Source organism: Lynx rufus, unplaced genomic scaffold (genome assembly GCF_022079265.1).
Source record: "Lynx rufus isolate CCGP_SWC_20201006 ecotype Redwood Valley unplaced genomic scaffold, mLynRuf1.p SCAF_5, whole genome shotgun sequence".
Classification (NCBI taxonomy): domain Eukaryota; kingdom Metazoa; phylum Chordata; class Mammalia; order Carnivora; family Felidae; genus Lynx; species Lynx rufus.
The window spans coordinates 93,490,594-93,502,975 of record NW_025814867.1 but is presented as its reverse complement, the minus strand read 5'-3'; the positions used below and the strand labels follow the sequence as shown (position 1 = coordinate 93,502,975).

Genomic DNA, 12,382 nt, shown 5'->3' with positions numbered 1-12,382 from the left:
ATACTGCTGCCAAAGTTGTCTAAGGATGGTGGATCTCATCGAAATCACCTTGAGTGTGTTAAAACAGATTTCTGGGCTCTATCCAGAGTTTCTGACTTAGTAGGTTTTGGGTAGGGCTCAAAATTTTCCATTTCTAAGCAGTTCTCAGTTAGGTGATGCTGCTGCTGCAGACCCAGAGACTACATTTTGAGAACTCTCTGGGTCCTAACTCCTAAGTTTAAAATCTTCCATTAGCTGCCTTCAGTTCCTAGACTTCTAAGAATTACTTGAAGTGCTTGTGAAAGGGGCACATTTTTGGGCTTCACTCTTGATTCCGACTTAGATCTGATGTAGTATCCAAGGATCACACCTTTGAGAACCTGTGACCTATGTGGAATTCAAGTCTTTCTATAATCTATCCTTTGCCTATCTCGCTAGCATTATTGAACTGGTTATTTAAAAACTAGTCCAAGTCCATGGCATGCTGGGTGGCTCAGTTGGTTAAGCTTCCAACTTTGGCTCGGGTCATGATCTCACGGTTCGTGAGTTCGAGCCCCGCATTGGGCTCTGTACTGACAGTGCGGAGCCTGCTTGGGATCTCTCCTTCTCTCTCTCTCTCTGCCCCTCCGACTCATGCTTTCTCTCTTTCAAAATACATAAAAACTTTTTTTAAAACCCACTAAACTAGCCCAAGTCCGTGCCTTGGATTTTTGTATGTCCTGTTCGTACCACATGAACCTTCTTTCCCTCATCTAAGTGGTCAACTCCCAGTCCTCCTTTAAAATGCTCCTTATGTGTTACTGTTGCAGTGAAGTCTTCATGACACTGCAGCTTTCAAGCAAAGTTGATAAATCTCTTTTCTGCATCACCTCTGTACCTTTCTGTACCTTTCTGAACACCTTTGTGTTATAATTACTTATCTGTCTTCTATTAATGAACGCTCAACATCACTATCCTTGGCACCCAGCAGTGTCTGATATGTAATAATTGCTCAGTAAATAGAAATGGGGGAGGGTTGGTGGTGATGACTGATAGGGAGGGGAAAGAAGCTTAAGGAATATAACACGGAATCAGAGTAAATAGGATATTGAGGAACATTCCCATCATGCTCATGCCTATGAACTGCTTTCCTCTACTTACCCACCTTAAACCACCCAAACTGGCCAAGCATCTTTCTCCTTTTCCTGTATCCAAAGTTCACCCAACTGATCTTTTGCTATGCCATTTTTTTCCACTTAATTTCCCAGTATATAAACAGTCACCAAAAGGCAATTCTTTACTGAGTATGCATCTCCTAATCACCAAGCAAAGATGATGTACTTTCTTTCACATGACGCATAAGTAAAGGGATACACAGGGAACTACATCTGAATGTGGCACCTACAAAGGACAGCTGAAATATGTAGGAGCATGTTGCACTGGAGGCTTTTATCTCCCTGATGCTGTCATATCTGCAGGGGGGGGGGGGGCACTTTGAAATTTCATTAGCCCAAATTTAATTTTTTTTTTAATTCTTTTGTTTGAATGTTTATTTTTGACAGAGAGAAGAGAGACAGAGAGAGAGACAGAGCATGAGCGGAGGAGGGGCAGAGAGAGGGTGAGACACAGAATCCGAAGCAGGCTACAGGCTCCAAGCTGTCAGCACAGAGCCCTGTGCGGGGCTCGAACTCACGAGCTATGAGATCATGACCTGAGCCGAAGTCATACACTCAACCGACTGAGCCACCCTGGCGCCCCAGCCCAAACTAATTTTTATTTCTTATATTCACTCATTTGTTTAGCCAGCCTGGCATCTGGTCCTCCTGATTTAGGACTCATTTAGGATATGGCCAAGACAGGTCAAACCAGAAGGGGCAGGCAGGAGTGTAGGGGATCAGCTTAGGAGAGCCAGTCTGTTCTCTTTAATCAGATCTAATCTATCTGAGCTGATAGAACCAAGTTGGAGCCATTTTGATGTGCCAAGACCACCCATTTTGCTCTGAGCTGTCAAGTAATCTCTTCAAAATGTTTATGGGTCAAAAGAAACCCTATCTAAGGAAAGAATATTGAGATGGCCTCCCTCCACTCCAAGAACAACCTTATTTAGGTTGAGCCACTTTACAAAAGCAGCCAATACACTGTGGTTACCTGCTATTTTTCCAATATACCAAAATTGTTCCCACCTCAGGCCACTGTCTTTGGTATTACTGAATGCTCCCCAAATTATTTAGATGGCTCAGTCTTGCTTCTTTGCTCTGCTCTTTGCTCAGAAATCATCTTCTCAAAGACGTCTTCTAGCAATGCCACTCCTGGCACTATTTCTTTGCCCTGATTTATTTTCTCTTTACCACACTTACTTATTACTACCAGGAGACAATACACATGAATTTATTTACGGCACATTTTGCACCTCCATATTGTAAGTTCTATGAGGGTAGGAACTTTGCATTTCTTTTTCACTGTTATTTTCCCAGTGCCTAATATTGTGCCTGGTGGTCAATATGTATTTGTTGAATAGCTGCATGGACTCAGACTGCCAAATAATGTATCTTAAAAACAACAAAAAGTATACATGTCAAAATATTTAAGGGGAAAATGGTTAAACTTAGCAGTCACCTTGGATAGCTGTATATAGACACGTACTCCTCATAATGCTGCCTTTGCTGAAAACCTGTTGGGAACTCTTCTGCAAGAATTGTTTTCAGAGCCAGTTTATGAATTACATGATTGGTCTTTTTACTTCATAGGTCATATTGTGTTTCACCAAAAACTTCACAGTGTAAAAAAGCCAAAGCACAGAGAATACATTTCAGGCTCTCAAGACAAGGCCTCAGAAGTTTAGATGACTAGTGACATCAATTGACTAAGTAGTTCACCTCTTGAGAATATGGACATGGACCAAAAAAGGTTAATGCTCACAAACATAGAGGTTCTGGAATTTGAAATTAAAAACACATTTTAGGCATAGATCAAATTATCTGAGGACAAAGAGGTAACTTCTTCTATTTCACTTCTGCTTATAACTCCAAACATGCTGTGGGCTGCTGTCCAGACTGCATCCAAGATTGTTTAGCTGAGAACTTGCCCATTCTTCCAGTTACTTGGTATCTTCAGCCTGCCTATATGCCAGCCCACATGGCTTTACACTCATCTTCTCCCACTGGTCCAGCCATACACCATCTCCTTCATGATATGGTCTTTCATTCTAAAGACTGTCTTAAAAATATTATTGCAAATAGCTAATAATAAAAGGAAAATCTAAGAGGCAAAAGAAGTGAAAGAACAGGGAAAATGACCGCAAAATCCTGAGTTTCAGGATAGTAGCTTATCTGTAAGTATTTTTAAATGTCATTGAACAGAACAAAATGCTGAGTTCCTATCTCAGAAATGCTTCCTCCCAGTAGGCAACAAAGAGAACCCCACCCAGGACTATAACCCAATCTTTATTCCATGTACTCCAATACAGTTAGCCAGCCAAAGAGAAAGAGACTGGGTGCTGTCAGGCGACTCCACTGACTTCCCTTTCTGTAGCAGTCGGGCCAACCGAGGACTAAAGATAATTCGGACTGGAAGCAGCGTAGACACACCAAAGGTATGGTGTCAAGTGATATATGAGATGTGTTCATAAATGAATGAGTTATTCCAGAGCCACACAAACAAATCAATCTCTTTACTGCAGAGGCACACCTCTCGTCCTGTGTATTATTCAAATGTACTAACACATGAAAGATCACATCACCTTGTTTATGGATACATTTAATATCCCTTACCCTTCCCACCTTTCAAAACATAATAGTATACAAAATATAAAATATCTTAAATATTTATAAAAATCGCAAGAAAAAAATAGAACGTATGAAAATATTTTTATCTGAGTTCTCCCTCATTGTTGAGAGGCAGCTTAATTTGCCTTGAGTTCATAACTGTTGAGTGGGTAGGAGTATGCCCTGCCTAATACTATTCTGTCCCGGAGAAGCTTAAATAAAACATAGTAGTTGCAGAAGAGGATGAGAGCCATGGAAAGTGTGTGGTTCCACTTCTCTGACCGCAGCAAGGAATAGAGCTGGTAGAAGACGACACTGCCCTCAATAAGGATAAGCAGATTTAACAGCCTTAATGGACGATGAAACAGGAACTGTAAAGACATTAAAAAACAAAACGTTATTTCACAGAAAAATACTGTAGTCTTCTCACATTTTCTCCTAATTTCATATTTACAGGTTCCTATGTGCAATAATATATAGATTTGCTTACTGAACATCAATCAGGCTATTTCTTGCTGTAGAGACCCAAACCTTTCCCATTTTGCTCAAGGAATAATGAAATAAATTTTATTTCAATGCCCTGAGACATGAAAAAGGATTATACCCAAAAGAACTCTGCCTCTAAACATTTTTCTTAAATTATATCTTGGGTATATATTCTATTTGAGATAATCCAAAGTATATTTATCTAAGACAGGGGCTGGATAAAGGACCGAATGGGAAATATTTTAGACTTTGCAAGTCAAGAGGCAAAAATCGAAGATATTATATCGGTGTTTACAACCGTTTAAAATGTAAACCATTTAAAAATGTAAAAATCATTGTTAGTTGTGGGCTGGTCTGAGACATAAACACCTACGCTAGACAAGTCTGGGGAGAGGGGAGGTCTTACAAGCTGAAATATCAATACAACAATTTCTTAATTTTCCCTTAAACTGTGTACCCACCATCATCACTGACTCAAATCCTCTACACCACATATTTCTGCTGGACTTTTTTTTCTGGATATTGAGAAATAGGGTGCACATACAGGACGATGAGGAAAGAAGGAAAATTCAGTCAGAATTAGAGTTTGGCTAAAAACAGGGCTGCTGTATTCACTTCTACCAAATTTTTTATTTATTTTTTATTTTTTTATTTTAATTTTTTTTAACGTTTATTTACTTTGAGACAGAGAGAGACAGAGCATGAACGGGGGAGGGTCAGAGAGAGAGGGAGACACAGAATCTGAAACAGGCTCCAGGCTCTGAGCAGTCAGCACAGAACCCAACACGGGGCTCGAACTCACAGACCGCGAGATCGTGACCTGAGCCGAAGTCGGACGCCTAACCGACTGAGCCACCCAGGCGCCCCTCTACCAATTTTTTTAAGTGGCTAAATCCTGGTTTACTAATAAAAATGCATTATGAATAGAAAGATAGAGGTCATAGGGTGCAAATTGTAGCAATGGTGGTATATCATATCTAAATAAACTAATTTGGACCTCAAGGCACAAATCTGAGAATAAAGCCTAATTATCATGAAAGGTAGCCAGGTTCTTAGGGTCCTTCTTTGGGAGAAAGAAACTGTTTACCCTGGGTTCTAGTATATGATATTTAGTAATAGAATGTACAAAAATGGCTCTAAAAGGACCCAGGCAATTGGAGTTTCTGTGGCAATTCTAGCAATTAAAATTAAATGTGCCACTAAGCTATAAACTCAATGAGTAGAATGGTGAGGAAAGGCTTTAAATTCTAACAGTTACAGGTAGTAGGCATATTTTAAATGAGCGTTCTCAAACTTCAGTGTTCCTAAGAATCATTTCGAAATCTGTAAATGCTGCAAACTCCTGGAATCCTTCAGAGACTCTGATTCAGAAGTCTGGGGTAGGGGTCCTGAATCACTTTAAGGAGTGGGCCAGGTGATTTACATGCAAGTGGCTCAAGGACCGCTTTGAGAAGTACTGATTTACCTGTTTGGTCATGCAAAGTCAGGTAATAAGTTAACTTCCCTAATCCTTATTCTTTGGATTTTGCCCAATTCTTCAGCTGTTCAACACGCTAGCAAGGAAAACACTTATTTTTCAAGCAGAAAACTCCAGTAGAATACCTGGTCATTATAGGTTTCAAGGGGACTGCCCAGGCCAACAGAAGTCATTAATGGCCTGTGGAAGTCAGCTGACTGAATTAAATATTCTGTGTAGAAACCAAATGATTATGCAGCTGTGACTTAAGTCTACTCTTCCATCTTAAGGCAACCCCATAGGAGTCTAGAAGGAGTTGCTGGTAGTTTCCTCATTCAAGGGCCTTTCACCTTCTCCGTGCTCCTCCCAGCCCCCACCCAGACCCACCTTCCACAATGGTATTTACAAGCATCCAGCCCTGATATAGAGTTCCCAGTATTTAATTGAAAGGCCTTAGTAGCGAACGCCTACTGAACCAGAAAGCCCATGTACACTCCCACGGAACTGGGAGGGAGGAAGAGATTCAAGTATCCCCCAAAAAGGCCTCCAATTCTTTCTTAGAATATAATCTTCATTCAAAGGCAATGCCCTGCACTATGAACAGTCCTCTGTATGAAACAGTCCTCTGTATGCACCTTCTTTTTCCCACTGCCACTGATCAGCTGGCTTTTCTCTTATAAGTTAATACTGTTGCCTCCTAGAGTCAGAATTTCCTGGACACTGAAAAGATCAAATAGAACATAATCCAAGGTATAAATTCAAATGGGACAGAAGCTGGGATGTCTAGCTAGATGTCTAGTGGATGTCTACTGCTTCTTCCTTTTTAACTTATAAACCTTTTCCCCTTTTATTTTATTATTTTAAAAAAATTTTTTTTAATGTTTATTTATTTTTGAGACAGAGACAGACAGAGCATGAATGGGGGAGGGTCAGAGAGAGCGGGAGACACAGGATCAGAAGCAGGCTCCAGGCTCTGAGCTGTCAGCACAGAGCCCGACGCAGGGCTCGAACTCACGGACCGCGAGATCGTGACCTGAGCCGAAGTCGGAAGCTCAACCGACTGAGCCACCCAGGCGCCCCCCTTTTCCCCTTTTAATCCAGAAAAAGTAAAAGGCCAGAGATCATGGCATTTGTCTTACTTTGACTTACTTACTTTGACTTACTTACTTACTTACAAGGTACTTTAAGGAGGTGATATGTATGACAAATACAAAAAACAAAACAAAAACATTACATTACTACATCAAATGTCACTTAAGGATACACAATACAATATAATAAAGATACCACTAAACCAAACTATTACAAATAAATATTGTACGATGAAACAAGGAAGTCTTAAATAATTGCCTACTTGTTTCAAGTAATACTAGACTCAACAAATTCCAGTGTAACTTCAAGCTGCTGAAGCTGGGATAATGGTATTTGACCTTAAAACTGCCTTTCAGAATACACTTCCAAAAGACAGGGACTATTATACTAGTAGTGATAATTACCATGCATTAACTTCCGTATGTGCTACACACTGTGCTAGGTGCTTACGCACAGAGAGGCCTCCTAATGCTTACCACTAAGTTTACGTTTGAAAGGAAATAAGTGGTACTTGCATAAAAGCGGGCATGGGATACGTCTGAAGGCACTGCCACGTTGTAAGGCCCCATGGCTCTATATAAACATCTGCTGTGTCGCACCAGCACCCCTTGAGGCCATATTGTATTTTCTGACCAACTAAGGGAGAAAGAAATGCAATGTTAGCATATTGGCAATAACAGCTAAGACAGTGTCTGGCAAGGGCAACTACATTTCTATGGAAGGGATTAAGTATTCAAGGCTTCATCTGCCTGAATTCTGAGAATACAGTAATTGCACAGTCAAACTGGAAAGAGTAGAAAGTATTTGTTATCATAACTTCACTGCTATAGAGTAGAGATGTTACCAAGTGATACAGTTAACTCAGTGTCAAGGGACTTAAGAGGCTTAGGAGAATGAGCCAAAATAAATGTGTAAGGGATCTATGAGCCAGAAAATCGAATGTAAGCAGGTGGATGGTCATCTCAATCCCAAGTGAGCAAAATCTATGGATGGAAATGCTGGAAAGAACCAACAAGAAGAGAGAGCGGATGGTAGTAAGAGTAGTGGAAAATGAACATACTGTCAAATTAGCATGACATTTACTGCAGAATTACATCCCCAAAAGCTATAGAATATCAGTTTATTTGTCACATACTTCAAATGCCTCATATATGTGTGAAGCTATACAGAACACAGAGACACACAAGGTACTGACACACAGACTTTTCTTTTTACCACTTTCTTGGTTTATTTTTATAGAAGTTTCTCTAGGAAAAAGAAGTTATGGAAGAAGCTTCATTCTTTCCAGCACCAATGTAATGGAGTTGGGGTGGGGATGGGGATCTTCAGGTTAAGCTTTTTAAAAAATCTAAGTTAATTCATCTCTTGCTGATTTTGGAAATGTTAGTTTCCTAGGGTAAGAACTGGGACAGCATTTTAGATATGTTAAAAAACAAAAAAAACGTCTAGCACCCTGAAGCTTTCCCAGTTCAGAAAATGTTCCATCAGCCTTACTCACACTTACCAGCATTAAAGTGATGATACACCTCATGGCCATGTGCCATCAGGAGCCTGAAGATGTACAGTACTAGTACTGTGGATTGTATTTTCAATTTTTATTGAAATCTGTCCTTTGCCCACAGTCGGGTTTCTTTTCAGCCTGGCCCAATCTCTTTCAGTTCCTGGGCTTGAAGGCCTGTGCTAATCTGTATCAGACATCAAGGCAGATAATTGAAGGGAGGACTCTGAGGGGGAGAGGGGAAGGGAAGGTCCCCTCAATCTGTCCCACTTAATTAGGAAAGAATTTCTAGATGATGAAATTTGTGAAATGTTCCAATTATAAAAGGGAAGAAGATGAAGATGGTCCAGGTCTGAGAGGAAGGTATGGTGAGGGCTCAGAAGTGAGAGAACCAAAGGGTTCCAAAGTTAGGCATTTTGGATCACAGGGACCATGCAGAGAAATGACTGATAAGGGAACACAATGAGAGAAATGCTTACAGAGAACTCAATTAGGGACAGTTTTCATTTAAATATGGGAAAAGCAGAGAGACATTCATTAGTGAGTTTAGGGGGAAAAAATAACAAAAAAAGGAAGCAAGGAAAATTACTAGAACAAATTTGCATTTATTAGGAAGAAAAGATGAGAGAAGCAAATTTTAGCTGCCGGTGTGTGAGATGATTAGCTAGCAGCTATTTAGCTGTGACAATGAAGATGAGAAGATGAATCTTACAGTCTTCCAAAGAGAATTAAAAATATATCATGACTCTGTGAATTTGGGCAAAGGGTTAAGACTGAAAGAAAACTCCAATATTACAGCTTGGGAAACAAATTACAAACTCTAGAGTGACTGGGCAGTTGAAAGGTAGGAGGCATTTAAGGAGGGTCTGGGGGGGGTGGTGGTGGGAATGAGTTAATGTCCCCTGTGTTCAGTTTAGAGTGATGACAAGCATCCATGTTGACAGACAAACAAACAAAAAAAACCTCAAATGTTCAAAGCCAAGAACAAGAATGACACACAAAGCAAGTAAACATGATCAGCAGCATGTAGAAAGGTGTGACATGGCTTTACCCTCAGGCTACTCACATGTGCTGTGGAGCATTGCTGTAGGACCCATGTTCGAGCTTCTGCCACTTGCCCAGGTGAGCAGCTGATTTATGTAGCAAATCACAGTATTTGGATGGCAGAAGTTGTGTGGTGAGCATGACAAAAGCATTGATCCACACCATAATGAGGTGCTCACATGACCAGCGCATGTCATAGTACTGGGTACTCTGGAAGAGATCAGAAGAGGGAGAAATGATCCATGCACTGGTAAGCAAGAAGGTAAGGATGGGTGCGTGTACATACGCCCTGCAGACAAATGCCACACTGAGTCACACATGCATTGGTTGTCCTGCTGTCCGTGCAGAAAGTTCAAGAGCAGAGTCCTCCAAAATCCTTCAACCTGACTTTCTGGCTGTATGAATTAGGGTTGGGAGGGAGAGGCAATTATATTTTAAGTGCTTTCTTTCTAGAAGAGGTGAGTGCTCTCTGTGAATGACCATCCGGCTGCAGATGTGCTTCTCAAAGGGTAAAGAAAGGGCACTAAAATGTCCCAAAAGATTTTGGGCCCAAGTGACATCCAGACCATTTTTCTTTTCTACTGAAGTAAATTGAAGTTTAGATAAAGGTTAGATTAAGTTCAAGGAAACTCCTGATTAACCATGTTAAGATCAACTACAATAGGCTAAAACCTCAGTCCTCTTAAACTACTACATACTGATTCTATTATAAACACAAGTTTTATTCTCCCCAGGAACTGAAAAAAAAAAAAAAAAAAAAACACTTTAAAAAAGAAAGAAAAAAAGAGGGGACCACCACGGGTGCATCACATATATGGAAATACCTATCCGCCAACCAGGAGCGGTATTAGTGCACTCCAGATGCAGCCGAACTCCACCAATCCAGGCTGCCAAAGGGGAGACAGAGAAAAGGGGGATTAAATAAGAAATACCCAGTTTATGTCATTCACACACAAATCCAGGAGGCATACAAAAGTAACCACTTACCTTCACAAAACACAGGGGTAGAAATGCGACATAGTAGGCACTGAAGAGGGAGTTGAAGAGAACTTCCTTGATTCTGTGGTTGAAATCGGCTTTCAGACACTCTACTTCATTGCGAATGAGGTCTGGAGATAGGGGGCAGCTGTGGGTGGGGATGGGCGTGGCATTATTAAACTGTTCTTTTAGAGACTCCAGCAATAAGGAGAGAAAGTCTTTGGATTTGGCCAAGCCACCCACAGTTGAGGCACTCTCTTCTACCGCCTGGTGCTGAACCATGTAGTTATAGTCTGTGAGAAGAAGATGAGCTCTACTATCTTGGTGGAAACAGCAGAGAGGAACATAAACACCAAACCTGTAGAAAAAGGTAAATATGAAAAAAGGACCACAGATGCCCCTAAGATCAAATCTGATAACTATGTTAGTAAAATAGTCATGATTCACCAGTGTGAATGTAACAGGGACTTTGCTGTGGTAAATTCATTACTGGGGAAGTCCTTTAATTTCTTCCCATAAAGGCAATATACATTCATTGTAGAATAACAGAAGACTACAGAAAATCATGACAAAATACAAAACACCTAAAAAATAATCGGTTTTATAATTTTTACAACTGGGTGCACAGACTTCATGATTCCTTTTTTTATATGTTAAGCCTCATACAGCAAAAACTTTTGTATATATATATTTTTTTAAGTTTATTTATTTATTAGCATGTGAGCAGGGGAGGGGCAGAGAGAGAAAGGGCGAGACAAAGAATCCCAAGCAGGCTCCACGCCAATGCAGGGCTTGAACACATGAACCATGAAAAGAAATTACCTGAGCCGAAATCAGATTTAGTGATTTAGTGACTTAGCCACCTAGATGCCCCTGTATCTTGTTTTAACTGAGTGGGTGATTATGTGTGAGTGTATATTTTGAGCATTTTTCCATGTAATTAATATTTTTTCTACAACAATTTTTAAAGATAACTATAGTGTTCTCATACAGATGTACCATAATTTACCTATTTCTTGTTGGAAACTTAGGCTGTTTCTTATTTTGCATTACCATAAATATCAATATATGGATAAGCACTTTCCTACATGATCTTTGTGTACCTCTGGTAATTTTTTTTTCTTTTTTTAATGTTTATTTATTTTTGAGAGAGAGCGAGCGAGCACGAGAGCGGGAGAGGGGCAGAGAGAGAGGGAGACACAGAAACTGAAGCACACTCCAAGCTCTGAGCTATCAGCACAGAGCCTGATGTGGGGCTCGAACTCAAAAACCATGAGATCATGACCTGAGCTGAAGTCAGATGCTCAACCGACTGAGCCACCCAGGTGCCAAATTGCAGACTGTTCACTTCAAACTACCCCCGTTTTAAAATGTTTATTTATTTTTGAGAGAGAGAGAGAGAGAGAGAGAGACAGAGTGCGAGCAGAAGAGGGGCAGAGAGAGAGAGGCAGACAGAATTTCAAGCGGACTCCAGGCTCTGAGCTGTCAGCACAGAGCCCGATGTGGGGCTCGAACTCATGAACCATGAGATCATGACCTGAGCCAAAGTCAGACACTTAACTGATTGAGCCACCCAGGCACCCCTCAAACTTCCCCTTCTTAGTGAGGGGCTCCCTGCCTCCTGACTATATCACCCATCCTGATCCTACAGGCACTCCTAGGTCCCCTTGCCTGGTTATTTTTCTTCACAGATCTTTCTACTCCATCTATTTTACATGTGTATTAGGTTTTTTATTTGTTATTTTTTCTCTTGGTCTATCTCCCTCACTACAATGTAAGTTCCGTGAACCGGTGATTTTGGTCTGCTTAATTCACTACTATATCTTTGATGTGTAGAAAACTGACTGAAATATACTAGGAACTCAGTAAGTATCTAATGGATTAATGAAAAAAAATTCTATAAATACAATAAATAAATCTCTACAAGTAGAGTAACTTGATTAAAGGCCTGAATATTTTGAGACTTTTCATAACTTCTTATAGTTATTTCACCCTTGGCTCTTTAAAACTTAAAAAAAATTCTTTTCCCAGTCTTATTAAGTAACGTCCACATTGTGACTTATGCATTGTAAATAAAATACTCAATTTGCTGGCATAAGTTCAGAT

General features: G+C 40.3%; 1 protein-coding gene across 1 annotated transcript in view; it reads right to left on the bottom strand.

The window, feature by feature from the left end:
- Positions 1-3,627: 3,627 nt before the first annotated feature.
- Positions 3,628-12,382, bottom strand: part of TMEM39A (transmembrane protein 39A) — a 31,239-nt gene continuing 22,484 nt past the window's right edge. Inside the window, exons 6-9 of the mRNA XM_047099486.1 lie at positions 10,286-10,634; positions 9,321-9,508; positions 7,272-7,392; positions 3,628-4,093 (exon numbers count right to left, since the gene is read on the bottom strand). Coding sequence (XP_046955442.1) covers positions 3,860-4,093; positions 7,272-7,392; positions 9,321-9,508; positions 10,286-10,634 — 892 coding nt within the window. The 3' untranslated portion in view covers positions 3,628-3,859. The remainder of the gene's footprint in view (positions 4,094-7,271; positions 7,393-9,320; positions 9,509-10,285; positions 10,635-12,382) is intronic.